Genomic DNA, 27,090 nt, shown 5'->3' with positions numbered 1-27,090 from the left:
CCTGCTGCACGTGAAAAGCCTAATCCAGGCTGTGACCCTCCACGCTTGCCCTGTCAGCTGCAGCGGGGGCTGCCGAGGGGCACCTCCGTTACGGGCTGTGAGGCACAATTATGAGATATTAATATCAAGCTTCCTCGGCAGCTGTTGCGTGCCAAAAGCGACCCGACGGCTCTCAGCCTGCTGCATCAACAAGGGGGCTCGGAGGAGACGGGGAGGGCACAGGCGGGCACGGCGCGGCTGTAAACGGCTTTGCTGTGAAAGAGGAATAGTAGAAAGGATGTGGGTGCTGGCGGGGATAGGACCTGGCAGACAAAAAGCTGTGTCTGGGTAAAAGGAGGTGGAAGGAGCTGTGTTACAGGGGTGAACGGTCCCTGACGTGCCCCCAGTCTGGAGCTGAGACCTGACAGCTCATCACAGCATGTGGGCATGGTGCCTCACCGACCGCCTGCCAACGTAGCTCAGCGCGTCCCCGTTTGCAGCCACGCTGGCATAGCCCAGGCCCTGCTTGCTCCCCGTGCTCAGGGCACACCGCCCCAGGCGCTCACACCCCCCCGCCCCAAGCCCAGCTCCCAGCCCCACTGAGTCCAGGGACAGATTTGGGGGCCTCAGGAGGTGACAAGCATGATCTGTGTGCCCCCCCCACCCCCGAGCCTGCCTGCCTTCCCCCCGCTCACCCCGCAGCGCATCACAGACCATAGGTGCTTCGTTACTGTCATTAAGCTTTTATTTCCACAGTCACAAAGTTCCTGGGTTTTGTTTCGTTTTCTTCTGGTTTTAAACTGTTTCGCTTGCTTGGTTTGCTCTTGAATTCATCTCAAGACAAGGCAGCAGGGCATGCAAGCCGAGACACCGGCACGGACGCACAAACAGGCTTCATCTTTACAAACAAGGCTCTTTGCTGGACCTGCTGTTTCACAGCCCGGGGCTCAGCTGCCCCCCCCGGACAGGGGTTCCGTGGGACATGGCACCCAACCCGGGGCTGGAGGCCGCAGGAGCAGAGAGAGAGAAGGGAAGGACAGCGTCGCTGGACCAGAGTGTGACTGAGACCCCAAAACTGCTCTGCAAAGAGACCCCCAAGCTGCTGCACTGAGACTGGGGTCAGCGGCTCCCTCCTTCGCCCCCAGCCCTTGCTCCTGCCCCAGCCGGCCCCCTCCCCTCCAACACCCCCATGAAGGTGGGGCGGCTGATGCCCTCCCAAAGCGCCCCACATCTCCCCCTTTGCCCTGGGGCTGGGGACGATCGGACAGTGAGCAGGCTGCGGGACACCCACCCACCCCCACCAGACCCCCCCAACCCTAAATTTATGGAAAGAGGGCAACTCTGCCAGCGATTTCAGCTGCCCCCATGCTGCGCCTGGCCCTGCTTCAAAACCAGCCCTGCTCCAAGGGGGCTCAGCCCCAGACCCCCAGACCCTTCCACTCTCCAGGTTAGCACAGCCAGTGGCAGACCTGCCCGCTCAGGGGGAGCAGTGCCTCTGGGATGGCGGTCCCACCGCCTCAGCCCTCTCCCATCCAACTGGTTTGCAGTGTCCTGATGGCACGGGGGGCAGGCACCGACAGGCACCCGCTTCTGCGCTGTCAGGATGCAGCTGGTACCCGGCACAAATGGGGGCTGGGGTCCCCCATAAGCAAACAGCCCCCCCATGAATCTGGCGGGGAGCACTCCCAGGGGCTGCCTGGTCTCATTACAAATCGCAGCAATTAAAGGGATGCTCTGGAGGAAAAACTCACTTTGCTTTTCTCTCTCTCGGGTCCTGGTTTGTGCCGTGATGAGAGGGGGGGCAGAATCTGCCCCCAGAGCCTTCTCCCACGTCCTTGCTCTCCAGGGGAAGCAGCTCAGCCCAGCCCAGCCCCAGAGCTCAAGGAAAGACGGTTACAAAGCAGCAACAGTCAACGCACGAACAGAAAAATGAAAAGAAAGGAAAGCACAGACATGGCATTTTAATGGGGCAACACCGACGGGGACAAATGAGGGGGGGGGGACACACGCCGCAGCCGCCGGGGCCGGACCCTCGCCTCTGCCTGGCTGCGCTTCCATCCCCTTCCCATCGCCAGGGCTGCAGCCGCCTTTATTTCAGACAGGCATGAGGAACCCGAATATAAACAGAAACAAATCAGGTCTTGTCAGCTGTTGGCTTTTAATAATGAGCAGGTGTATAAAGAAGACTGAAATTAATTATTCTCCGATGTAAACTCCGACCCGGCGGTTCATGCACCGCTCCCGGTGCTCCACACGTGCCCGATGTTCGGTGGGTCCTGCCAAACCCTCATGGTCACAGCCATGAGCCGGACCCAGCGCTCGTGCTCCCCTGGGCACAGGTGTCGAATCGCTCTCCGGAGAGGGGATGGCTCACCCAGGCCATTTCACTGATGGGGAAACTGAGGCACGAGGAGGTTAAGGCCAACGCTTCCAAGCGCGAGATGCTTCAAGCCTGATTTTCAGCGGTACCAAGAAGCTGCAGATCCTGGTGATGTTCAGGAGGAGTCGGGGGCCCTCGGTGCTCCCCAAAGGGAGGCTACAAGCATCCAAGCCAGGGTCCCAAATCCACAGTAAGGGGGGAATACCGGGGCCAAAATTATTTGCTTGGGGACACTCAGCATGGCCAAGAGCAGGGCAGGACAGACCCCATGCTGGGACCTGCCACGGGGCTGGAGCCAGGACCCAGGACAAGAGCCAGCCCCGAACCCACAGGAGGGGCTTCTGCCCAGGAAAAGACATCGTTGTCACCAAACAGAGTCCTCAGAGCTGGCACACAGCTCTCGAACACAGGCCAAAACCTTTTGTCCTTTTTGCTCCTTTTTCTGTAGTGTGCAAATATTTAACAAGGGGCAAGGGAGGATGAGGCATGGGGCTCCACCCCTGAGCCCGCCAGCATCAGCGGCAGCAGGGGGTTGCTGGCGATGACAACAGCACCTGACACTGAATTTTGGGATTTCTGGGGTCTGAAGCTCTCTCAAGCTGATGCTGGTCCCTCACCCCACCCGTGACGGGGGCTGCACACCCCGCTGCTGCTGCAGGGCTGCCTCCCTGGTGAGATGTCAGCGAGCACTGATGGAGCTCAAAGCATGGCAGGTCCTCTGAAAATTAAAAGCCTTTCAGGGGGAAGTGTCAGAGCAAATGAGGTTTGCCTTTGCCTGGGAATTGTGTCAAACGTCGCAGGGTCCATCATTTATCAGCGGAGGTGATTACAGCAGCGTCACATTCATTGGGAACATCGATTGGCACTGGGAAGGGCCCAGTCTGGCAGACAAGCATTAGAGAAGTTGGAGGCACTGCAAAGATCTACCCAAGAGAGTTGCATTTTGGCCACAAAGCATCAAGGAAATGGGAGTTTCCATGGGAGGGAGCGAGGTGACACCCCACAGGAGCCCCCCACAATGAACCACAGGCACCCTCAGGGGCAGAAACCACAGAAGAGGCAGAAATATTGCACGTGGACCTGAAGTTGGTCTCCTTGGGGATGGGGAAGGGCAGTTTTTTATGGACATCAGAAAGTGCCACCAGCACACGGCCCTGAAACTGGGAAGCGGGGCCGCGCAGCAAAGGACCAGCACCATTTGGCCAGAGAGTCTGCCCCTGCCACGGGGGGACGACTCAGACCCCACTGGGTCATCGTCCTGTCTCCTGCATCGCGGGACACCTGTGAGAGTGTCCTCCACGTCCAGCCGTCACCTCCTGCTGCCGTGGGGACGGTCCCTGTGGCCGAGGGCTGTGGGCACTGGCCAGGCTCAGCCGCGGGAGCCGCGGGTGTCCCAGCGGAGAGCCGGGCGGAACGGGGATGGAGGGGTGAGCCTGGCAGAGCAGCACGGGTGCTTACTGGGCCAGGAACAATCTGCACCAGAGCAGGAGGGGTTTGCATCCCCACTGGCATTAGGGGTCCAGGGGGCATCTTGCGCTTTGCCTCCGAGGAGGTACAAATCTCTCCTTCCCCAGGGCAGGGGCCAAGGCAGATGGAAACTGAGCTGCAGCAGCATCCGCCCAACGCTCATCCTCCCGCAGAGACGCCGCTGTGTCCCGCGGTGCATGTCCCGGCGGGGCTGAGCCCTGCTTGGGCACATCCCAGTGCCACGGCGGCTGATGGAGCGGCCGTGCAGACACTGCTTGTGGCCGGGGGGGCCATTTCCAAGCCCCACACTCGGGGGTCTCCAGGGGCGTTTCCCCAGCCCTCTGCCTCCCCCAGGGCGGGCACAAGTGGCTCCACTTTGGGGCCGTGCTCTTGGCTTAGAGCAAAACCTGCCACGTCCTAAACGAGGAGCAAGGGGATAAGGAGACACCCCGAGCTGTGCGTCTCCCAGCCCAGCACTCCCAAGGCAGGAGCTGCCACATCGCCCCAACCGGGATGGGGGGGACAGAGCGAGCCGTCCCCGCCGGCGTCCCCTCCGCTCCCCTGGCCCCGCCGGCACACGGGCTAAACCCCAGCCACCGCCCTGGGGTGCAAACAGACTTTCCCACTGTTTGCAAAACAGAAAATATTAAAGGAATATCGACTTGAAAGCAAAATCCAACTCTCAGCTCCATTAATACTTTTTCATGCAGAGAGAAAATGAAAGAAAAAAAAAAGGAAATAAGGATGTTCTGGTGCCCTGTGGCTTCTTTGCCCTGCCCGACTGAGAGATGGAGTGGGCTCGATCTGCTTGGAGCTGGGGCTGAGTGAGCCTTGGCTGAGCTTGCAAAGAGAGGGGTGAACAGAAAAATGCAGGGAACAGGGGAATGAGAAGAGGAAAAGAAGCTACAGCATCCCCTTAAAACAGCAGCCAGCCCACGGAGCTTGGGATACAGGGGGTGGGAGGAGAGGGAGGAAGGCAGATTTTTGGCTTCATTGTTATTGCAGGCTCCCGGTGCCCCGCAATAGTGTACGAGCATGTAAACCTTACATATCATCACCTAGGTGGTTGGACACACACACAAGAGACTAAACACGGCAGCAACATTTACAACAAATAAATAAGGATATCGATCGACGAGACAGGCATATAAAAAAAGCCTCACTTTTTTCCACTGAAGGGAAAAAAAAAAAAAAAAAGCACAATACTGTCTCACCAAAAAAAAAAGAAATTATAATAATATATATCCCTAGTGAGCCGGGCCAGGCTGCCAGTGGCATCGCAGGTGACACCAGGACTGTGTTCCCAATCGCTGTCGGTGCCTCGGCTCCCCGGCTGCCCCGCACAGGCAGCACCCTGGGGTGCACGGCCCCCCGGTACCTTTGGGCTCCATCTCCAGCCGGCCGGTTCCCTGGAGAGGACCATGCCAGCGCCGGCGCATCCGCAGTCCCATCCGAAAATGTAGCAAAGAGGAGCAAAGAGGGTGAGGAGGCCGGGGTGGGGCTCTGCCTTTGGCGATGCTCGACCTGTTCCCCCGGCCCTGAAGTCTCGGGCGATCGCTGCCGCTCAGACCGGGGTCTGTCGCGGGTTTTTTTTTTGGAAAAAGCAGAAGTTGGCAAATGGCAGCGGCTGGTTCAGAGTGCAGAGAGGGGGAGTGAGCTCGCGCTTCGAGGGCATCCTTTGCTTGCAGAACAGAAAGGAAGGCCGAGAGGGACAGGCAAGCTTCGCGCGGCGGTGGTCGGATGGCACGGAGAACATCTTCCCCCAGGCATCTGCAGGAGAGGGTGGGGAGAAGGAAAATCGGGTGAGAAGGATGGGCAGAAAACCCTGCAGCCGTCTCGCGTGACACTAGTGCAGCTGGAAGGGCAAAGCTGGAAACACAATAAAGATTTTGAAATAGCCCAGAACTCCAGCAGGGTTAAAAAAATAAAACCATCATCCATGGCTGGATGCTGCCTGGACTGCGACGACCAAAATCATTCCAAGAGACATCTCTGCATAGCCCCATGGGGCATGGCGAGGACCACGGGGTGCTCAGCCCAGCACCCCCAGGATGCTGTGAACCACAGCGTCCCTGACACCACCCTGCCAAACGCTGCCAGCTCTGGGGCATAATATAATAAGATATAATATAAATAAAACATTTAATATAATCTCTCTCCAGAGCATCCCCATGCCCCCAGCACGCCAGCTGCCTCCCTGCCTCCTCTGCAGCTGCATCTGCAGGAAAGAGCATGAGTTGTGTCGCAGGCAAACGCCTGCCAGCTGGGCAGCTTGTACTGCATCCTCGTGGGCTGCGGTCCTGGGGTGCTCTGTGGGACGGGGAGAAACCCATCAGGACGGGGGTAATATCCCCCCCCAGCTGGATTTGGGGGGGATGTCCATGCTTTGACATCCGTGAGCACTCACCGCCGCTCGGCCCCGGGACTATACGAGCCCGTCGTAGAGGGAGAGCGCCTGCACGATGGAGGGGTCGGCCTTGGAGCCCTCCTGAAACTCCTGCAGCGTCAGCTTCCCGTCTGCGTTCTGCAAAACACTCTCGTGGCAGCACTGTTTTGCCCAGAGACACCGAGCACCCCGGGACTGAGCACCCCAGGGCCCCGGCAGCACCCGCACCATCCCACACAGCCACCCGGGTTGCCCTCACCGCCGCAGCCTCGGTTTCCCCATCAAACCACCCACGCCTGCAGCCAGGGAGAGGTGCCACAGAGGATGCAAGGACATCTCAGGGACCCTGAAATGGATATGGGGATCCCGGAGGGATGGGAGGGTCTGGAGCGAGCCCAGTGGCAGCTGACACCGTGTATTGGCAGAGGAAGGAGGCACCTGCAAGAGCCGAGACGTGGCAAGAGGGCCCACAACCGCCTCCTAAATCCCTTAGCCCCAGGGAAAAAAAACACTTGAGCTCACCTTGTCCATCATGGCAAAAATCCGATCCACTCTCTTCTCCGGTGTGTTCTCCTCCTCAGGAAGCTCCACCGTGTTTCCCTGCAGTGGCAGGACGGGACCCAGTCACGCACCCGTTTGTGCCCTGCCCAGAGAGTGTCCCCAGGCGAGGACACACGCTTCGCCCCTGCCCCTCCCCGCACCAGGATGGCGCAGGGGGCTGGCATTTGTGCCAGATTCGGACCCTGCCCCCCACCAAAAGAGCCCAGGAAGGGAATCAGGGGTGTTTCAGCATACTCCCTGCAGCCCTCCTGCCCGTAGAGCCGGGCTCCAGCCCAGCAAGAACACCCCACACCCCCCACACTTACCACCATCTGATAAATCGCATCCACAATGTCCAGCATCTCGTTCCTCGTGATGTACCCGTCGTTGTCCAAGTCGTACAGTTTAAACGCCCCTGCAAGCCACAGCAACACCGAGAGGCTGGGGAGTGCAGCCTCCCGACACACCGCACACGCACCCCATCGCCACCCCTGTGTCACCCCCCCCGCCCCCTCGCCGTGCCAGAGGCTGCAGGGCTGAGCCCACCATGCAGGGAGCACTTACACCTCAGCTTCTCGTCCAGCGTCCCCCGGGAGGTGACCGACAGCGCTTGGATGAACTCCGAAAACTCGATCCTCCCGTCCTGGGGGAGGGAAGGAGGGGGTGAGGGTGCTGCTGCCACCCCCGCCATGCAAACTCCTCCCTGCCCACGCGTGCCCTCGTAGGGGACACATCCGAAAAGGCAGCAGGGAGGGAGGAGTGATGCACATTTATCTCCAGCAGCGTGATCCAGCCGCCAGTGCCCAGCCCGACAGCGAGCATCCCGGCGGGAGCGACACCGGAGCGCTGGGGGGGGGCACTGCACAGGTGGGCTTTTGTCAGCGGCACCAAAACATCACGTTTCTCCTCTCTCGCTTTGTCACTTCATCGCCTTTTCCTGTGTGACTCTCACTGACTAAAATAAGCGCAGGGGCTCGCTCGCTGCAGCTGCGCCGCTTTAATTTCACGCCCCAGGAAGCGCTGGAATATTTTGCTCCTCCAGCGCCGCGCAGCCGCGTACCGAACCCGTCCCACCATCGCCACAGGCCCAGCCCCGACCCCCCAGACCATGCCCCTGGCTCGCAGACTTACTTTATTCTCGTCAAAGACATTGAAAACAAAGGTGGCGAATTTGGTTGGGTCACCAAAAGGGAAGAACTGCTTATAGATCTTCTGAAAGCCGGCGGCATCGAGCTGCCCGCTGGGGCAGTCCTTGATAAAGCCCTTGTACCTGTGGAGGAAGGGCAGAGGATGGGCACCGGGTGGGTCTCCCCACTGAACACAGTCCCCCAGGCCCTGGGGAGCTGGGCTGGAGCCGGGCAGGTCCCTGGGTGCTCCCCGTGTCGCTCCCATCGCCCGCCCAAAAGCTCCCAGCCCCGTGGGACGAGGTCCCTGTGGGCACCGCGGTGAGGGTGGCAGCGGGGAGAGTCTGGGGAAGCAGCGAGTGGCACCGGTGACACCGAGCCCACCGCTCCAACCCCGCTGCGAGCCCAGAACTGGCAACCGAGCACAGCCAGGCTCATGCTGAACATTGTCCAGGAGCTGGGAGGGGACAGGGACCCACCGCCCAGCCGGGAGCACCCGGGAGAGTCTTTTAAACCTCCTTTAAAATAAAAAGGCCTCTACACAGAGTTGCCTCCCGCCAGCACGGCCACGCTGCAGGCAGAGGTGTCGGGGCAGGCGATGCCTGGCTCAGCCCTGAGGCTGTCATGGGGAGTGCAGGAGAGGATTTATATCCCTCGCTCAGATCTCTGGATGCACACGGCTCCCGAGCAAGAAGCTGCAAATGGAAAGCTTCACCCGAGGGCTGGAGCTCCCCTTCCCCTCCACCACTGCGGCTTGGCCCTGATACATCAGGCGCATCCAACCGGCTCTCCAGTACGGAGGCGGCCGGGAAAGCTCCCCCAGAGCTGCTGCACCACTGCAGGGGAGGGGCTGGTGATCGGCAGCAACCCCACAGGCAATCTGCAACCCACCGCTGGGAACGCGCGTCCTGCAGCCATGCCCTGGGAAAACCAACACCACGGCGGCCTGAAAGCATCTGGGGCGTCTTTTGCACGACCCCAAGTGAAAGCTGCTCAGAGGAGCTGGGGGGCACAGCGGGGTTACTGCGTCCTTGGGGTGGCACAGCCCAGGGCATCTCCCAAAACCCATCGGTACTTAAACACCCCCAAAAGCCCCCGGGCCCAGCTCTGGGCTGGACCTGGATGCTGCAAAGTGCCACCTCAGAGGATGCAGGGGAAGGGGCTTGCCGGCTCCGTGGGTGCAGGGACCACGTGGGGACCACGCGGGGACCACGCAGGGAGCGTCAGCGTTATGCAACACGTCGCCCAGATCTGTCAGGCACTCGCTGCAGCGGGCCGAGGGCTGGAGGAGGAGGGGAAGGGGGTGGCGAGGTGGGAAACCGAAGTGCCGGTGACATCTTTTTCACGCTGCTGCAGCTATGACTCATCGGGGAGGGGGGAAGGATGAGAGAAAGAGATAAAGAAAGCAAACCTTGACTGGTGGGATAGGAAGATGAAAGGGAAACAGTGGCTTTTCTAGGGCACCGTGTTCGGTGGGGCGGAAGGGATGGCCACAGCCCCTGCCAGCCTCTGCGGGCCCCACTGCAAATGGGGACATGCTGGGATGGCACCAACCTCCTGCAGCCAAGGCCACGGCCACCAGCTGGACAGTCCCCATGTCCCCGCTCCCCTAGGCCACCCATACAGGGAGGGAAGAGATGAGAGGGAGAGGGCACCGTCCCACATGGGTGGTCGAGAGCAGCCAGAGCCAAACCCCACCACGCACGGCTCACGAGGTGTGCAAGGAAAAAGCCCTCTATTTTCTGGTCTCCCCTCTATGAGCTAACACCCGCACCCCAAAACAGGCACACCCTCCTGCACCCCCTTGCTCTGCATGGCTGGCGGGGTTGCAGAGCATCGCTGGCTCCCACCCCCTCGCCCCGGCAGCTCACCGCCACACCGCTGCGCTGGACACTCACCACTGCTGCACCTCCTTCTCAGTAACTGCAAGGAGAAAAGAGAGAAAGAAAAGGAAAAGGAATTTAGCACTTTCCCTGCTACGGCTGGTGTTTTGCACTTCACATAAGTGACTTCCCTGGGGGGATGCTGCAGGGCTCGCTCGCTGCTACATGTTACGTGTTACCACACGCAGGCAGCTGCCTTCGAGGCATGGCCCAGGAGTCCTCCACCAGCCCAGGAGGTCGATGGGGTTGGGGATGGAGGCACTGGGGTCCCTCCGGCTCCAGAACTGGGGAGACCACCAAGATGTTTTGCCAGTGGAGTGCAGCACCATCGCTGCAAGATGCAATGGACCACGCAGGGGCCAGGCTGGTTCGTGTCTGGGGAGGATCCGGCCCTGCCCTCTCGCCTCCCCAGAGCCAAAACATCCCTGGGAACATCTGCCAAAACATCTGCCTGGACGTGGCTCAGGGAAGGCACCTGCCCAGCTCCGACATCGACACACTGACTGTGGGCACGGACACAGCCCCGGGGCTGGCATCCCCCAGGTACTACACAGACAAACATCACCAAACCCATCCCAGGGCCCCGGGGAGCTTTACCTGGCTCTGGAGAAACCCCAAAAACGTGACAAGCTAGAAAATAGCAAGCATTAGCAATCCTGAGTGTCCCCAGCCCGGGGACAGCTGCTGAGATCGCAAATGTCCTCAGCAGAGGAAAGGCCCCGATGGGATGCGGGATGCCGGGGAGCCTGAATGGGTGGGGGGCTGGCACCTGTCCCCATGCGTCCCGCTGCAGGAGCGGTGCCTGGCCGGCACACCAGCGGGGAGCCCGGTGCCAGCAGGCAGGCACGGGGAGTGGGGGGGGGGGGGTAACAGCCTCATTAGTCATTTCCTTTGCATCGTACATCTAAATAATAATAAAAAAGCAATAGGTCTGAAACGCGCTGGGATAATGAGGCAGAGTGGAGATGTGTCAATGTGCAAACGGCTGATAAAAATAGAGAACCAAGACACATCAACAGATGCCAATTACCTTGGATGGCAAAAAAAAGAAAGCAATTTTCCATCAGAAAGATTTATAACATGCCTGGCAGAAGGTGCAGACCGCAGAAGGCGAGGGCTGGCAGGCGGCAGCAGTGGGGCAGCCGGGGGGGCACACGCCGGCCCCGACCTCGCAGCCAGCTGGGCGCTGGCTCCTGTGGGCAGGAATTGCTGCACCAAGGCTGTCCCTGTGCATATGGGGGGTCCCTCCACCCCAGCTCGGGGACCACTGGAGGGATGGAGCCTGCAAACCCCCCAAGGAAGGGCTCGGCATGGGGCAGCCTCTCCTCCAGCCTCCCCTGCGGTGGCCGTGCCGGGAGGGCAGCAGCACCCACTGTCCCGACATGGGGTGTCTGGATGGTGGCACCCCGGGAGAGGAGAGGAAGGCGTGGGGATGCTCAGCACCTGGGCTGAAGGACACCGAGGGCTTCGGCCATGCCGCAGGAGGGATTCCAGAGGGTTGTTTTGGCAGGGCTGTCTGGCAGGAGAAGAGCAGACAGGGGAAAGGACTGAGGTCTCCTGGCAGGAGGGAGCTGGGAAGGACATGCCGCATCCAGCAGCTGAGCTGGGGCAGGCCAAAACAACAGTCGTGCCAGTCCCAAAGGATTCCCCATTCCCCAAAAAAGGGTTGCACAGAAGCATCCTTCCACACGGGAGATGCTGAGTGATGTCTCTAACAGAAACAGGCTTCCCTGCACGCACTCCCCACGAGCATCCAGACACCAGCCATGACCCCCACCTCGAGGATGCCCAGGGGATGCTCCAGGCACCAGCTCTGAAGCCCCAATTGTCCACAGGCACTGATGAAGGTGGGTGGAAGGAGGAGGAGGAGGAGGAGGAGGAGGAGGAGGGGGAAGAGCAAGACTTTGGGCAGCCTTCAGGGCAGGTGAAAGGGGCAACAGTGGCAGCAGCCTGGGGCTGTGGTCAGGGCTCGGCTCAGCCCCTCCAGGCAAGTCGCCTCCCGCTCTCTCTCCTTCGGCTGTGTTTCCCCCAATGTGCTATTTCAGGCCCGGGAGCTGCCTTTCAACTCCAGCAGGAAACAATTAAGAAATTTGTGCTTTTTTTAGTACAGGAGAAACGCTGGTAATGACACGCTTGGGCTGGAGTGGGGAGCGAGGGATGGAGCCAGCTCCCCTCATGCCCACAGGAAGGACGCGTGATGCTCCTGGGAGAGGCTTTTCCGACCCAGGGGACCGCTCAGGTGCCAGCTTGAAAACCAGCACAGGGCTCCCGAGGTGGGATTTGTTAATGTGCATCCCTGGAATGGGGCCACACAAAGGCCCATCCCTCCTCCAGCGCACTGGCACTGGGCGCGAGGGGGAGCTGCGGGGTTTGCCCGGGTGTGGGAACACGGCCCCATCTCCCAGCCCTTGGAAAAACCACCCAGCTCTGGGTGAATCCCTCCGCTGCCACCACCTCCTCCCTCTCCCTGGGGCAGAGTGTTCCCAGAGCAGGGAAGCACCACGGCCCCGTGCCCAGCGTCACTGCGGCCAGGCAAGCCAGGGCTGAGCGGGTACCTGCCTCCCCGTATCTGCAGTTACGGATCCGAGACAGACGATGACTTCGCAGCTGCCACTTCCCAGCTGCTCCGACCTCGCCGGGTGTCGATGCTCCGAGTGGCACTGATTAGGGATGCTACTGCCTGTCCCCTCAGCAGGGACCCACAGCCATGGAAGCTTTGGGGACATGCCACTCTCCTGGCTAGGCTGAGCCACCCATCCTAGGGCTGGGAACAGGGGACACACACAAGGGCAGGGCTGTCCCTCTGCTCCCCCCACTCCATCCTCTGCAGCTCCCCAGCATGCACAGCCCTGCCGAGCTCACAGAAAGTACCTGTGCGGCGGCGGCTGCTGCATTTCCCTCCCCCGGGCATCGATTACGGCGCGATGCTGAGCCGATGCAGATCAATTCGCAGCGGTACGAACCTCAGCCAGGTTTGACCCCCAGCGCTCAAGGACAAGGGGATGACCCCCAGCAGCCCCACTGTAGCATCCCACCAGAGCAGGGCCGGCTCCCTCGCCGTGCCCCCACTGAGCCACCCTCTCCAGGGACCACCGTTCCCGCAGCCGCTATGGGGATGCCTATAAATAGCGCATGTAGCAGCTTGTTAGCGGATGCAGTGTGCCCCGGGATCCTTGGGGATGAAAGGCGCTAAATAAAGGCAGAGTATTAGCATTCGTTATGAACCGCAACGCTGGAAGAGGCATCGCCGAGCTGGGAGCCCCGGCGACGCGCCGCAGACGCCCTCCCGTATGCACAACGCCGTGCGCGCGGCAGCATCTTTGTTTCCACTGCTCTTAGCAAAGCGCGGGGAAACGCCGAGCGCAGGGCTCGCACCGCGGGCAGGAGCAGGCAGCAAGGGCAGGCAGCAGGGGCAGGCAGCAGGGGCAGTCACCCCGGAGCTGCGCAGGAGCTGCCCCACACGGCCAAGCCGCAGCCACGGGCCCTCGCTGCCCCTTCACAGCGCTGGTCGGTCCATCCCCGCTCCCACCTCAGCTGGGAGGAGGGTTTGGGCCACGCATCTCATGCAGCACTGAGGGACAGAGACTGTGTGGTGGGGCTGCACTGCAAGCAGCCCCCAGCCCCCTCCTCCCAGCTACCAGTACCCAAAAACCCCCAAGCCTCTACCCCCACCTTTCCATCACTCCCCACCAGGACTGACAGCGCTGTCACCACCCGCCCTTCGTGTGCCCCCTCTCTTCCCACCACCCAGCTGCCACTGCAGCAAGAAACAGCTCTGGTTAATCAGTGCTCAAGCCCGTTAATTTGTGTTTGCCAGGCAGTGAGGAGAGGAGGGACCCAGGACTGCGAATCCCCATCCATCGCTCTGCCCGCGGGGGAGCTCACTGCTGGCTGGACTGCAGCGGGGACAGGAAGGAGTGCAGGAGAGGTGGCCGGATTCAGAACGGTTTGGGGACCCCCTGGCCACGGTGGGATGTGTGAGATGACATGATGTTCCAGCCCCACAGGGCTTTTTTTGTGCTGCTGTCCCCTCACCGGTCTGAGCAAGAGCAGGGGTTCAGCCACCGCCGCAGGGCCGGATCCTGAGCAGGAGCACACACACTCAGCCTGGCCCCGTCTGCCACAGCTCTGTCCTCGTGTGGGCTCAGGCTCCCAAAGGCTCAGCAAGCACCGTCCCCACTGACCCCCGCACGTCCCCCCTCGCTCCAGCTGCTCCCACAGCACCTTGATCCCACGGCCACCGCCGCCTTCGCAGGGAAACCAGGGTTAATGATTTCCAGGCACAAAGCGGCTCCCCTCGCTGCTGCAGGGCTCTCCAGCTCTGCCAGGTCGTGGCCAACCCACAGGCAACTGGTCCAGCATCACCCGCCGAGGTGTGGCAGTGTTGGCCCCGCAGCATTGATCTCCTCCAGGGACTCGCCGCGGCTCCTTCCCGGGGTCCCCACAGGTCCCCACACATCCCAGGTGGGGGGACCCGGCACATCACCCCGTACTGGGGCTCCCATCCAGGTTTGGGGCTGCGGATGCTCAGCGCAGACCCAGATGAGGGCAAATTGGGCACCTACGTGTATGCAAAGTGGGTGCTCAGGCACAACTTAATGGGGCACTCATGCACGCACTAGCTGGGCACCCATGCCTGAGCGAGATGGGCACTCATGCAAAGATAAATCGGGTGATCATGCATGGACTCATTGGGCACTCGTGCATAAATTATTTGGGTGCTTTTAGGTGAACTAATTGGGTGCTCATGCATGATTTCATCGGGTGCTCATGCATGAACTACCTGGGTGCTCAGGCGTGAATGAAATGGGCGCTCATGCATGAACCAGCTGGGTGCTCATGCATAAATTTTTTGGGCACTCGTTAATTTATCGGGGCGCTCATGCATGGACTAATTGAGCACTCAAGCGTAAATTCACTGGGCACTCCTGCGCGAACTAATTGGGCACTCATGTGTAAATTAGTGTAATTAGTAGATAACACACTTGTGTGTGTACTAATTGGGCACTCAGGTGTGAACAGATCAGGTGCTCATGCATAAATTAATTGGACACGCGGGCATGAACTGATTGGGAGCACATACACCCATTAATTGGGCACCCATGCATCAACTAACAGGGTGCTCACACACGGACTGGTGTGCGATCCAGCGCAAATTAACTGGGCACCCATGCATAAACCAACCGGGTGCTCATATGTAAATTAATTGTGCACTTGTCTGTGTATTAATTGGGTGCTCATGCGTGAACTTATTGGGTGCTGATGCGGAAATGACTGGGGTGCTCATGCATGAGCTAATCGGTCCCTTGTGCATAAAACACCACGGTGCTCCGGGGTGAACCCCGCACACCCTGCAATTTATGCCCAACACACTCCACCCCTCGCCTCTGTGAAACACATATTTAAGAACTGGCTGAACATAAATCTGTTACAAACTCCACTTTCAACATCATCACAACGTTAATATTCACCAATTACGGGCTCCCCCCTCCCTCCCCGCCGAGCGGGCGCCAGGGGCTCAGCAGTGTGTGCATGTTCTTGCTCAGATTTCAGTCCTTGCCCCTGGAACCCAGATTTGGGGGTCAGCATCACAGCCCGAACCAACACCCACCACAGAATTAGCCCTTGGTCCCTTCTGAGCGACCACAGGGCTTGGTACAGCTGTCCAAATGGATACTTGGTGCAGACTTCACATCTCGCTCCTGCAAACACAGACCCGAGAAGGTCCCCTCAGTCGGCACAGATGGACCCATCGCCAGCCCCTGGCCCTGCAGAGCACCTTACCCCGGGGTAACTGCATCATAACGTGAGCAGTCATTACCAATTTCAGGCCTCCTCCCTAGAAAACACATAGCCAAGAGCACGGCAGCAGCTCAAGCTGTTGGAGGTACTGATGGGGGGGCTTCATCCAGCCCCCAGACTGGCACTGGGCAGCATCTGCTTGGTGCAGCACATGCAGGGAGAGGAAGGCTGCCCCATGGGCAGGACCTGCTGCATGCCGGGGCTCTCCGGGATCATCTCCAGCAGCCTGGGCTGTTGGGTGGCTTTGTGCAGGCCGTGGGTGGGGGGGAAGGACCCACTGGCCCCCGGGGACGGCTGGAGTGTGGCCATGAGACTCCCCAGCAACACACTCCCCAAGCCCAGCACAGAGCCCCGGCACGGAGCCCAGAGCCTGCAGGAGCTGCACTGTGGGGTGGGGGGAAGGGGTGAAAACACCCCCCAGGCTGCCACGGGCTCAGTCCTCCCCCGGGGCCATCCATCACCCCACCTTGGGGCACCACAGAGCTCACCCGGGTCCCATTCGATGATGGTATCTTTTAAGATACGGCACATGTCAGCACTTTGAAAATTCAGGTTGTTTGGCCCTGACAATGCAGTCTCATTAAAATTCAGATTTAACTACGTAACCAAAGTCCTGGTTAAACATTACAGAGCACAGGGTCCTCCTGCCCTCCGTCAGGGCTCAGCCCCCACCCCGGGGCTACCAGAACACCCCGGGGCTACCAGAACACCCCGGGGCTGGGGTTTGCTCCCACTCGCTTTGGGGAAGCAGCGTTAAAACACGACCCCCGTAAAACCCAGCTGCAGCACCGGGTCACCCCCATGGAAAGAACCACGGCAAGAGCCTGCGCGATGACATTTTCTTTAGCTCCTGGAGATGACCGGCAGCAGCTCGCCCGAAGCACTGTGCCCCCATCTCAGCCCCGTGCCCCAATCCCGGCCACATCACCCACACGCTGGGGGTGTCCCCATGCCGGGGTCGTCCCCATGCAGGCACCCATCCCTGCAACATCCCATCACAAAGGGATGTCAGAGCAGCCTCACCCACAGAGCCGGAGCTGCCTACCTGTCGGAGCAGGGCATCCCCATCCCAGCTCGCCCATCTCCCCGTGCGCTTGCCCAATCTGGCTTCTCTCCCCATCAGACACAGACATCACCAGCATCACGGCGGGTCCAGGAGCCTCCGAGACATTCAGAGCACAAGCCTGACAATGTTATTGGTGTCATTTGTTACTGCTGAGATTCAAAGCAATATGCGGAGAGAACTGCATGTGCGTTTGGCACTCTTCTGGCTGGCGGTTGCCATTAGTGGTCTGTCTTGCTCCCAGACTGGATAAACAGGTCCATGAGCAGCTCTGTTCTCATCTCCCCCGGGGCTGATACCAACAGGAAAGCCAATATGCAGTTAAAATCCTTTTTAGACTTTATTAAATATTTAAGGGCCCGACATTAAGCTTTGGAAACTGGGTTCGGGGAAGAAGCAGCAGTCGCTCTTTGCAGCAAAGGCAGCAGAGGAAGGGCAAAGAACAGTGCCTTCATTTGGAAATTAATGAATCAGACTGAAACACATCCACAGCAGGAGTCGGTGGCTGCAGCAGGTCTATCCTGGGCTGGATTTAATCCTGGCTTCCCCCCGAGCCGAGGCAGCATCCCCAGTGCTGCCAGGAGCAGGGATGGAGCAGCCCCCTGCCTTGGCTGGGCGGGGGGCAGCTCTGTTCAGCCTCCTGCTCAATCCTGCCCTTGGCTACAGGGATTTCAGCATGGCCTGGCACTCCAAGGTGCTGTCCCCAACCCATGGAGTGATTCTTGCCCTGGGCAGAGGAGGAAACTCTCCTCCGCACACAGCGCTGGCAGGGGAAGGGAAGTGTCTCTGACTCGGCCATTGGACTCTGGAGCCAAGGGAAGGTCATAGGATGCTACAGGGCAAAGCCTCGCTGGCAGCGGGGCTGCCTCTGCCACCCTCCCCGTCTCATAGAATCACAGAATGGTTTGGGTTGGGAGGGACCTTAAAGATCATCCAGTCCCACCCCCCTGCCATGGGCAGGGACACTTCCACTAGCCCAGGTTGCCCAAAGCCCCGTCCAACCTGGCCTTGAACCCTTCCAGGGAGGGGGCAGCCACAGCTTCTCTGGGCAACCTGTGCCAGGGCCTCACCACCCTCACAGGGAACAATTTCTTCCTTGGATCTAATCTAAATCTACCCTCTTTCAGTTTACAACGGCTCCCCCCTGTTCTATCCCCACACCCCTGATCCAGAGTCCCTCCCCACCTTTCCTGTAGCCCCTTTAAGTCCTGGGAGGCCACTCTAAGGTCTTCCCGGAGCCTTCTCTTCTCCAGCTGAACCCCCCCAACTCTCTCAGCCTGTCCTCACAGGGAAGGTGCTCCAGCCCCCCGAACATCTTCATGGCCTCCTCTGGACTCACTCGAGCAGATCCACATCCTTCTGATGTTGGTGCCCCCAGAGCTGGACACACACTGCAGGGGGTCTCCCGAGAGCGGAGCAGAGGGGGAGAATCCCCTCCCTCGACCTGCTGGCCACACTTCTCCTGATGCAGCCCAGGACACGGTTGGCTTTCTGGTCTGCGAGCACATGTTGCTGGCTCACAGTCAGTTTTCCATCCACTAATACCCCCAAGTCCTTCTCTGCAGGGCTGCTCTCAATTCACTCATCATCCAGCCTGGATTTGTGCTTGGGATTGCCCTGACCGATGGGCAGGACCTTGCACTTGGCCTTGTTGAACTCCATGAGGTTCACACAGGCCACCTCTCCAGCCTGTCCAGGTCCCTCTGGATGGCACATCCCTTCCCTCCAGCATGTCGGCCGCACCACACAGGGACCACACTGCACCCAGGGCTGCCACAGCGGAGGGTGCTGGAGGTGCAGAACACCCGCTCCTCCACAGGGGATAACACAGTAACCCAGGGTATCTCCACAGGGCCCGGCCACCCATCAGGAGATGCTGGAGAAACACAGGTAGACAAAGCACAGGCAGCCCTCCTTCCATACAGAAACCAAAAACGTGCCTTGAAGGGAGAACAACGTGCAGGAGGTGTGGGAAGCGTGTCCCGTGCCGGCACCACCAGGCTGGGGAACCCACAGGAGCGGTGGTGATGGCAGCAGCACACTCATACCCTGGGGCTGAACACCCCCACGGCCCTCCTGCCCTCCGGAGGGCAGGCAGGGGTGCAGGGCATGGATCCTGGCTCTCTTTCCTCCCTAGATGACCTGGGAGGACAAGGAGGGGAGGGAGGAACAAAGCAACCCCACAAATGTCACCCCGATAACGGCACGAGCGCGTCCGCAGGCTCCTCCCTGAAGCAGCCGCTTCCTTTGATGTCTTCAGAGCTTCTTGTTTCACACCCTTAATTATAGCGGCAGCAGCGAAGGTCAGAAGAGTGGTTAAGCAGATCCATTAACATGTCAGGGGATAAATGAAATGTGATTCTTCTGATGCCTGAGCAGTAGCCGGCAGCAGCGCGAGCGTGGCTGGCAGGGACGGCTGCTCCGCTCTGCCGCAGAGGGAGCCCTCGGTCATGTCCTCCCCTTCCCACCCCAGCACTCCAAGCACCTCCCAGGGACCTCAAAGCTTGCTTCTGACACCTCAAAACTTGCTTCGCTTGCATCTACCCATGGAGCCCCAGGTCCATGTGCACGTGGAATGCCCAGTCATGAGATTTGCTGGGAGCAGGTGGGGATCTCCTTGGGGAAGGGGCTGGAGATGCCTCCAGACCACCACAGCCCTCCAGAGGCAGCATGTCAGGTCCCCACGGAGCTCGCAGTGACCCTGCACCGCAGCTGCCACCTCCGCAGCTCTGGCTTACACGTGGCTGCAATAAAAACAGGCCCCAAACAAAAGCCAGCCCCTGGGATCCCTCCGGCACGTCCTGCCCATCGCCCTCCCCTGGGGCCCCCCTGGGACAGTGGACCCGCTCTGCTCCCCGCTCCAGCACATCTCCAGGGTGCTCCACACTTCAGGTATTTATTTCACCCAGCGTCTGCTGCCGAGGGATAACGGCTGCCCTGCCTGGCTGGCTTGCCCTGCTTTCTGCCCGATGAGCAACAGGAGGGATTTCAACACAAACCAACCTGGCAGAGAAACCCGAGGTTCCCCCTCCTGCCCACCGCCTCGACTGACACGATTCCCCAGCACCGGGGAGCAAAGCCCCAACCTGGTTCTCCCAGCAAGGAACCAACCCATTTTCCTGGCTGAAAACTGCTGCAATCGGAGAATTTTCTTTCCTTTCCCGCAGAATTCAACCCGCCACGACGTACCCCTGTAACTACAAATCAATATGTTTGTAGTTTGCTCTTAAATTAATGCCCATTAATTCAATGCATTACTGTCGAGCAACAGAGCCAATTTTGTGGCTTATTGTAAAAGAGCAGAAAATGATGATGCCAGAGTGAGTTTGAAATCCACGAAATAGATCACAGTGGGTGGGACACGGTTCTTGGAAAAAGAGCATCTTCCTCTCCCCGCACCCACTCCGCAGCCGGGGCCTCCCAGCGCCGCGGGCGTCGTTTTGGCACCCTCACGGCGGCGCCCACACCTTCACCGGAGCCTCGCCGCGGCCTCTGGAGCACCGGGACCATCATCCCGACCCCGCGCCCGGTCCCAGCAGCGATGCCCCTGCACCTACATGGCTCCAAGCACGTCGGATTGCACGGCTATTGCAGCTGGCATTAAGAAAAACACAGCGTTAGTAGTTCTGGACATGGGCAATAGCTATGAAAAGCGAGCCCTGAAATCCAATCCCCCCCAAAATGACTAAAAACAAGAGCTAAAATGTGCACTTCTGAAACAACCTCATATTTTTAAGCCTGTTTCATGATTTTAAGGGTTGCCAATGCTGTGGCCAGGCTGGCCAGCGTGAAGTGCTGCTACAAGTAGGGATACTCGGCACTGCATTCCTCTCCCAGTTCCTCTACCTGGAGTCCACATCGAACCATTTGCACCCACAACACATATTCTGCGCCCACAACTGCACACGGGCACTTCGCACGACTTTATGCAAGCTGCAGGGAGCAGCAATACCCCAGGACCTTCATAAATCTCCAGCTTAGCAGAACCCTTTGACCGTGGCCCCACAAAGCTCTTAAGCACCATCCCAAATCCCACTGCGGCCCTGAGCCGCAAGCACCTGGCCCAAGTTAAGCCCAGGCTTAAATCCCTGCCAAAGAGGGGCCGGCAGACGCGACCCAGGGAGGACGGTGGATCCTTCAAGCCTCGGGTGTTATCACCTCCTGGGACAAAACACACAGGAGCCAAAACTGCGTCTCCAAACTACCTCAACGACGCATCAGGAAGATTAATAAATTAATGATTATAAAGCACTTTAGGAGCTTTTGGATGAAAGGCTCTATGGAAGTACAAAGAATTACATAATTTATTATTCATTATTATTATCACTCAGTGTTGGCTTCTCCCACATGCTCCTATATGGCACCAGCCTGGCCTCTGAGGAAGGTTAAACCCTCGCCCCACAGCCGGGGTCTCCCTGCCAGCACTGCTCCAGTGCCTGGCAGATGGGTGAGCTTGGCACTGCCAGATATTCCTGGGCACTCAGGTGCCCGGAGATGCTGAAAGGCACACGGTGATGGGTCCAAATCAACAGGAATTGGGCAGCCAGCACTTCGAAGAAGCCCTCGGATGTCCTTCTGCGCCTTTAGGTGTCCAAGTGCCATTAAAATCTGGCCCCACGCACCGTAAGGCAGGAGCGGAGTGGGGAGGGGAGCCAAGCGACGAGGTTTCCAGGCTCCTGCCCTTCCGTGTCCGGTTCCCAGCAGGGTCCAGGACAACCTGCTCTGAATGCCCACAGTAAAATAATTGTCGCATCTCACGGAGGCTGCTGACGGCAACCCCGCGGCATCCTCGGCACGACCACCGTGCCCACGCCTGCCTGGCACGTGAGCAGTCCCACGCCCCTCACCCAGCTGCTCCCAGTGCCTGCTTGCCCCAAGATTGCTGTGACCGAGGTACGAGCAGAAAAACGCCACAAATAGGAAATGGAGAGACCAGACAGGACAGGGGACGGTGGCCAGGGGACACAAGAAGCCACCAGGCACTGGAAGAGCACTGAGGGGACACAGCATGGGCTGCAGGTCCTCTGTGTCCCACGGATGAGGTGAATCTGCAGAAAAGCAGCGTGGGGCAGGGAAAGAGGGAGACGTGTCCCCATCCCTCTGATCCTGCAGAAATGAGAAGGGGCTTTTTGTTATTTGCTTTGTTTTGGCTGGAAATCACACAAACAGAAAATGATGCAATGGAAGGAAATCCCATCGTGGGAGAAACTCTTCACGCACCGCAGCCACGGCTCACGCAGCCACAGGAACCTCCCCGGGACAAAAGCAGGGTCCCCATCATTAGCTGCCAGTTACAGGCTCCTGGAAACATCTCCCCAGATGTGCTGTAACAGCAGCAGAAACGCAGGAGGCAGGGCCAGCGCCCGCTCGTGGCAGCCAGCACATGGGAAGGGCACCACGTCCTGGGGATGCTCTGAGAAGGATGGACACCGCTAGCCCAGAAAAAAGGTGCCAAAATACCACAGTGCTGTGGAGTAAAACCTTTCCTAAGCAGACCCCAAGCAATTCTTGAGTTTGCCATGGATTTGTGGATATGACTATCCCCTGCTCAAGCTGGCCACTAGCCACGGCACAGGGATGTGGATCAGTGCCTCCCCCTGTAGTCAGTGCAACCCTGCCCTCCTACCTGCATCTCCTCTGCCTGGATTCCCCGAAATGCAGAAGGCAATTAATATCTTTCCAATCTCCCAGGGTCTGAAGATAAATCAGAGGCTTTCAGACGTGCCTGGGAGGGCCCTGTGAAGTGCTTCGCCAGACAAGGGAACGCGCGCTCGCCTTGACAGCTGCAGAAAAGGGGCAGAAACACTCAGCAAAAGTAATTAATCCCAGAGACGAGAGGTGGAACGAGCAGAGCTCAACAAACAGAGCCTGGTATTAGCGACGGCTCTCCCTGACAGGCATCGCACCGCCGGTCGCACGCTGCCGGGGCATGTTGGGATGCTGCACCGGGCTCCGGCCACGCGAAGGGCCACGTGCTGCCCCATGACGTGGCTGCCCAGGCACTGCTGCCTCACCTGCACAGGTACATGGGTCTGGTGCGCCTTGAAAAAGAGGCAGCAAGAGGCCTGGAGTGGGCAGGCAAACCCCAGGCAGGCCGGGAACTGATGGAGGGAGTGATCGGAGGACCAGAGTCTTTCTTGGAGGGGGTGCAGTGGAAAGGGGAGGGCACCCATGAGAAAGGAACAGAAAGTTTGGAATAAAGTGATTCGGAAGGCAATGACCCTCTGATGGCCTCATCTAGCAAAAGAGACATCCCCGTGCCCACAGACGATGGTTTCACCAGCGCTGTGTTTGTTTGGCATCAGCTGCCAGTAAGACACGGGGCATGGCTGCCTGTGTGTCCCGCCGTCGGCCCCACTGGGGTTGGCACCTTCCCCACGCAGAAAGGAGCCACCCCAGGGGTGCAGAAAGCCCGGCACGCAGGAGATCACCAGCAGATGAGGCTGCACCGGGGCCGGCTCTTCCCAGATCCCTCTCCATCGGAGATCGGATGGTCACGGCGGCTACAAACCGAGCGGGCGATTGCAGCACGGCAATAACCGGACCTGGCTGCACCCACCGTGGATCACAGCTGCAGCGAGGACGCCAAAACCCAGGGCTCAGCTGCAGCCAGGGTCTGTGCCCAGCCAGCACTGCCACGTTCTCACTATTTCTTCTCCCCAGCCACTTCAAGGAAGCCCAGCCCGGGTACCCCAACCTCTCCTACCATGGCTCACGGTTCAGCTATGCAGACATGCCCCCCACAACCTGCCTGCTGCCGGCTGTGCCACGACGAGAGAGAGCAACCCCGCGTGTAGGGTTGTGCAATGCACCAGTATTGCCTCTTCTCCATATGGGAGAACTTGCTGCATCCTAATCTATTGCCTTTTTGGGTAAGCGCTGCCGTGGGACTGCAGCAATGACAGTGGGGAGAGCTCACAGGTCTGCTGCATGTTAGGGGAATATCTCCGACCTGCGAGCGAGGAAGCAAACTTGAACCACCAAAGCCTTTGTTCCCTTTGTGCATCATTCAGGAAAAAAACCCTGATTTCGCTAAAACTGGATGGCTCAGCCACTAGCCACATTAATAAGATTACGGTGGAGATTCAGACAGGAAAGCCACTCACTTAGAAAATCAGGTTATTAAACTGATACTGAGATACTCGTAGAAAAATACCAAACTCCCTGGTGTCGGGCTCTTCTCTCTACTTCAGAGCATAATAACAAAGGAACCCCCTCCAACTAACGCACCCAAACTTTGAAAGCCACCCAGACGGTTTGGCTCGCCGTTCAGGGAGCAGCTGCCTGGCTGCAGGGAGGCAGCGAGGGGAGGACAACCAGCACGGCCAGTCCCTGGGTACCGGCCTGGCAGCGAAACCCCAGGGCCAGGCAGCCCTGGGAGAAAGGATGCTCCGGGCGGGGGCAGGGGGGGGTCAGGAAAAGGCAACCGCATCGCTCCGGGAGGGCAGGACGCGGCCCTTGTCCCACAGTTACTGGAGGCTTAGGAATAGGCCCCGGAGGATTGTTTTGGTAAGAAAACAGAGTGTTTCTCTGGCTCCCTACCCCTCTCCTCGTCTCTGCTGCCTTGTGGTTTGGGTTTTTTTTATCCTCCCAGGCTAATCTCTGAATTCTTGCAACAAAGCCCGGCCGAGCCTGCGCCCTCCCCTGGGGACCGGCCCCGGCAGCGCCGACGCCCGCAGAAATCCCAGCTCCCCGCTGCAAACGCAGGGACGAGCCGGGGGCAGGAGGAGGAAGAGGAGGAGGCCGGGGCCGGCACCGCATCTCCGGGGTGGCCGCGGAACCCAGCAAACCCCCCCCCGCCCCGCTCCCCGGCCACGGCCCCATCGCCTCCCCCAGCCCCGGGGGCCGCCCCGGCAGCATCCCCGCCGCGCAGCCCCCCCAGTCCCCCCCCGTTTACTCACAGTACGTTTTCCTGGTCAGCTCCTCCACAACTTCAGGCTTCAACTTGCTGTTGGATTTCCCCATGGTGGCCGGCAGCCCCGGCACAGCGCCCAGCGCCGGCTCGCCCGCCGCCTCCCGGCCTCACTGCGGGGGCATGGAGGGACGGGGGGGGGGACACGGGGGGGGACCCCGCGGTGCCTCGGTGGCCGCTCCCGGCCGGGCTACATCCCGCGGAGGGGACAAAAGGGAAGGGGGGGGTGTCTTTGTTGCCGGGGTTTGGCCGCAGAGGCGAGCGGCGCGGCGCTGCAGGGCGGCCCTGCGTGTGCGGGAGTGTGTGTGTGTGTGTGTGTGAGTGTGTGTGTGTGTGCGTGTCCCTGGTTACACGCACCCTCCCCGCCCTCCGCCGCCAAGCGCGGAGCGGCCGCGGCCGCGCTGCGGAGGCGCGGAAGGGAGACGCGCCCCGCCCCGCGCTGCGGGATGGGGGGGGGGGGGGGGGGGGGGGGGAGGAGGGCTCCGGCACGGCCCTGCCGCCCCAAATCGTGGGGGGCCCCCGGTGGGAGGGGGATTCCAGACCGGCCTCCGCCGTGGGGATGTTTCCCCCCCCCCCGCCCCGGATCAGCGGGGAAAACCGGGGCGAAATGGCGGGAGGAGGAAAAGGGGGGGATGCTCAGCCCGGGGCTGGGGGTCGCGGTCCTGCGTGGGGCCGGTGGGCAGCTGGAGGGTGGGGACAGAGGGAAACTGGCCGTGAGAAGACGCAGCCCGGAGCAAAGCTGAGCTCAGGGCCTGGGGGGACCGGGGTGACCTTGGTGGGACACCAACACCTTCCCTGGGAAAAGCATCTTCCCGCTGCGGGCTGCCCCCAGCTGAAGGCAGGTCCCAGCCTCTCACCCCGGGATCCTTCCTCCACTCTCTGCCACGCGCACATAGAAACCAAGTTCAATCCCTTCAAAAACCCCACGGATTCAACCTACGGCGGGTTTGCGGCACCGGCAGGAAACCATACGAGTGCTAAAAGCAGTGGCACTCGGCTCTTCTCCACCTCAAAACCAGGCAGGGCTTTATGCCTCTACAAAAGCTCCTGTGTATGTCTGCACACATTCATTAGCTGTACCGATGCACACGATAAATACAGTTTTCTTCCCGCCTGTGTTGCAACGAAGGCCCCGCCGGAGCTGCCCAGGCTTGCCTGGACTTCTGTGGTAGCAGCCAGGGAGGGAAAAAAATCTCACACTTGGATACAGTAAAACCTGTCTGCAAGGCTGCAGGGAGCCCAACGCAAAGCACCGGGTATTGGCAAAGGGGATGCTGATACGACACTGGTCTCTGCCCCTTTTTTTTTATTTTTACCAGGAAAAGGTTGCCTGACACTTCTCCAGGGAGACATTCCCCAGGTAGATGTTTCTAAAATGCATAGTCCTCTATTACCCAGCCTTCCAGAAATGAGCTCATTAAGGCAGAAGAGTATAAAAAACACCATCACCACGTCCCAGCTCAAGCACCCAGCAGCGGCACACCCCGGGGGACAAACAGGAGGAACAGCACTGGGCAGCGGGGGATTTGCAGCACACGGCCGGTGTCTTCCCTCCAACATCCCTCCCAGGCGCTGCCAGTATTTGTACAGCTTTTAGGGACAAAGGCCTGCCTGCAACGTAGGCACAAGCCCCACCAGATTTCAGTTTGGTCCTCAAATCTGATGCAAAATGGCCTGTGCAGCCCCTTCCTTTGCTGCCCATCAGCAAAACACCAATTTTTGCAGTATTTCCCTCCATCTGTGGTCCCGGGGCTGTAACGGCGTTGCAGCAGGGGGGTCCTGCTGCGTGCAGAGCACGACCTGTCCCACGCCTGGCTGGGGGGATGAGCAAGGCTTCCCTGAACAGCACAGGCATTTTAGCACAAGCTCTGCTGATGCAAAACCGATGTTAAAGGGATTTAATTCTATTTAAAACTCTACCCTGCCTCCACCACAGGGAACGCTGAAGAGAGAGCTCAGATCACACAGACAAGAGGAGAAAAGTAATCGGAAACTGTGCAAGCCAGTCACTTTCTCTTCCTAATTATTAGCTTAAACCCTATTATTGCTTAAATAACAACACTAGTGGCATTTTTTGGGATGCAGTGACATTTCTACAGCCAGAGGAACACAGCCCCAGCCCGGAAAAACTCCTGGGGCCGACGGGATTGAAATCTGAACAGTGACTGGGGCACAAAACAATCCTGTCCAGCTGAATGTGGTCAGTGCGCCAGGGAAGGAGCCGGGTTGTTTGCTCAGAGAGGAAAATCCAAGGCAGGGCCAGCCCTTGAGAGCAGTTTTACTTTGCAAATCCCCCTGCGTCTCTCTTCCAAGGCAGATCTCAGCAGCCCGGGCAGCGCTCACAGCTCCCTGCCGCCAGCAATTGCAGCAGGAGGTTGCAGCCTGCCCAGCCCCAGCCCGGGCTGGCTTTTTTATTAAGCCACTGCGTGTGCTGCTCGCCGTGCATCCGCCGTCTGTTCACCATATTGCGACGTGCTGCCATGGAAATGATCATTCCCTGGGCGATATTTGCTGTCGCCGCCACGGTTGGAGCGGGGGTCTTGCTTATAAGGAA

General features: G+C 59.5%; 1 protein-coding gene across 1 annotated transcript; it reads right to left on the bottom strand.

Moving 5' to 3' along the window:
* Positions 1 to 1,910: 1,910 nt before the first annotated feature.
* Positions 1,911 to 24,926, bottom strand: NCS1 (neuronal calcium sensor 1). The gene is made up of 8 exons (XM_074846267.1): positions 24,526 to 24,926; positions 9,775 to 9,799; positions 7,884 to 8,022; positions 7,317 to 7,395; positions 7,079 to 7,167; positions 6,735 to 6,812; positions 6,234 to 6,350; positions 1,911 to 5,596 (listed from the first exon to the last, which is right to left on the bottom strand). The coding sequence occupies exons 1-7, from the start codon at positions 24,587 to 24,589 to the stop codon at positions 6,252 to 6,254; spliced, it is 573 nt and encodes a 190-aa protein (XP_074702368.1). The 5' UTR covers positions 24,590 to 24,926; the 3' UTR covers positions 1,911 to 5,596; positions 6,234 to 6,251.
* Between the last annotated feature and the right edge of the window lie 2,164 nt (positions 24,927 to 27,090).

The sequence above is a fragment of the Strix aluco genome, chromosome 20, assembly GCF_031877795.1.
Source record: "Strix aluco isolate bStrAlu1 chromosome 20, bStrAlu1.hap1, whole genome shotgun sequence".
NCBI lineage: Eukaryota > Metazoa > Chordata > Aves > Strigiformes > Strigidae > Strix > Strix aluco.
Note: the sequence above shows the minus strand (reverse complement) of the source record. Positions and strands in the feature narration are given on the sequence as shown.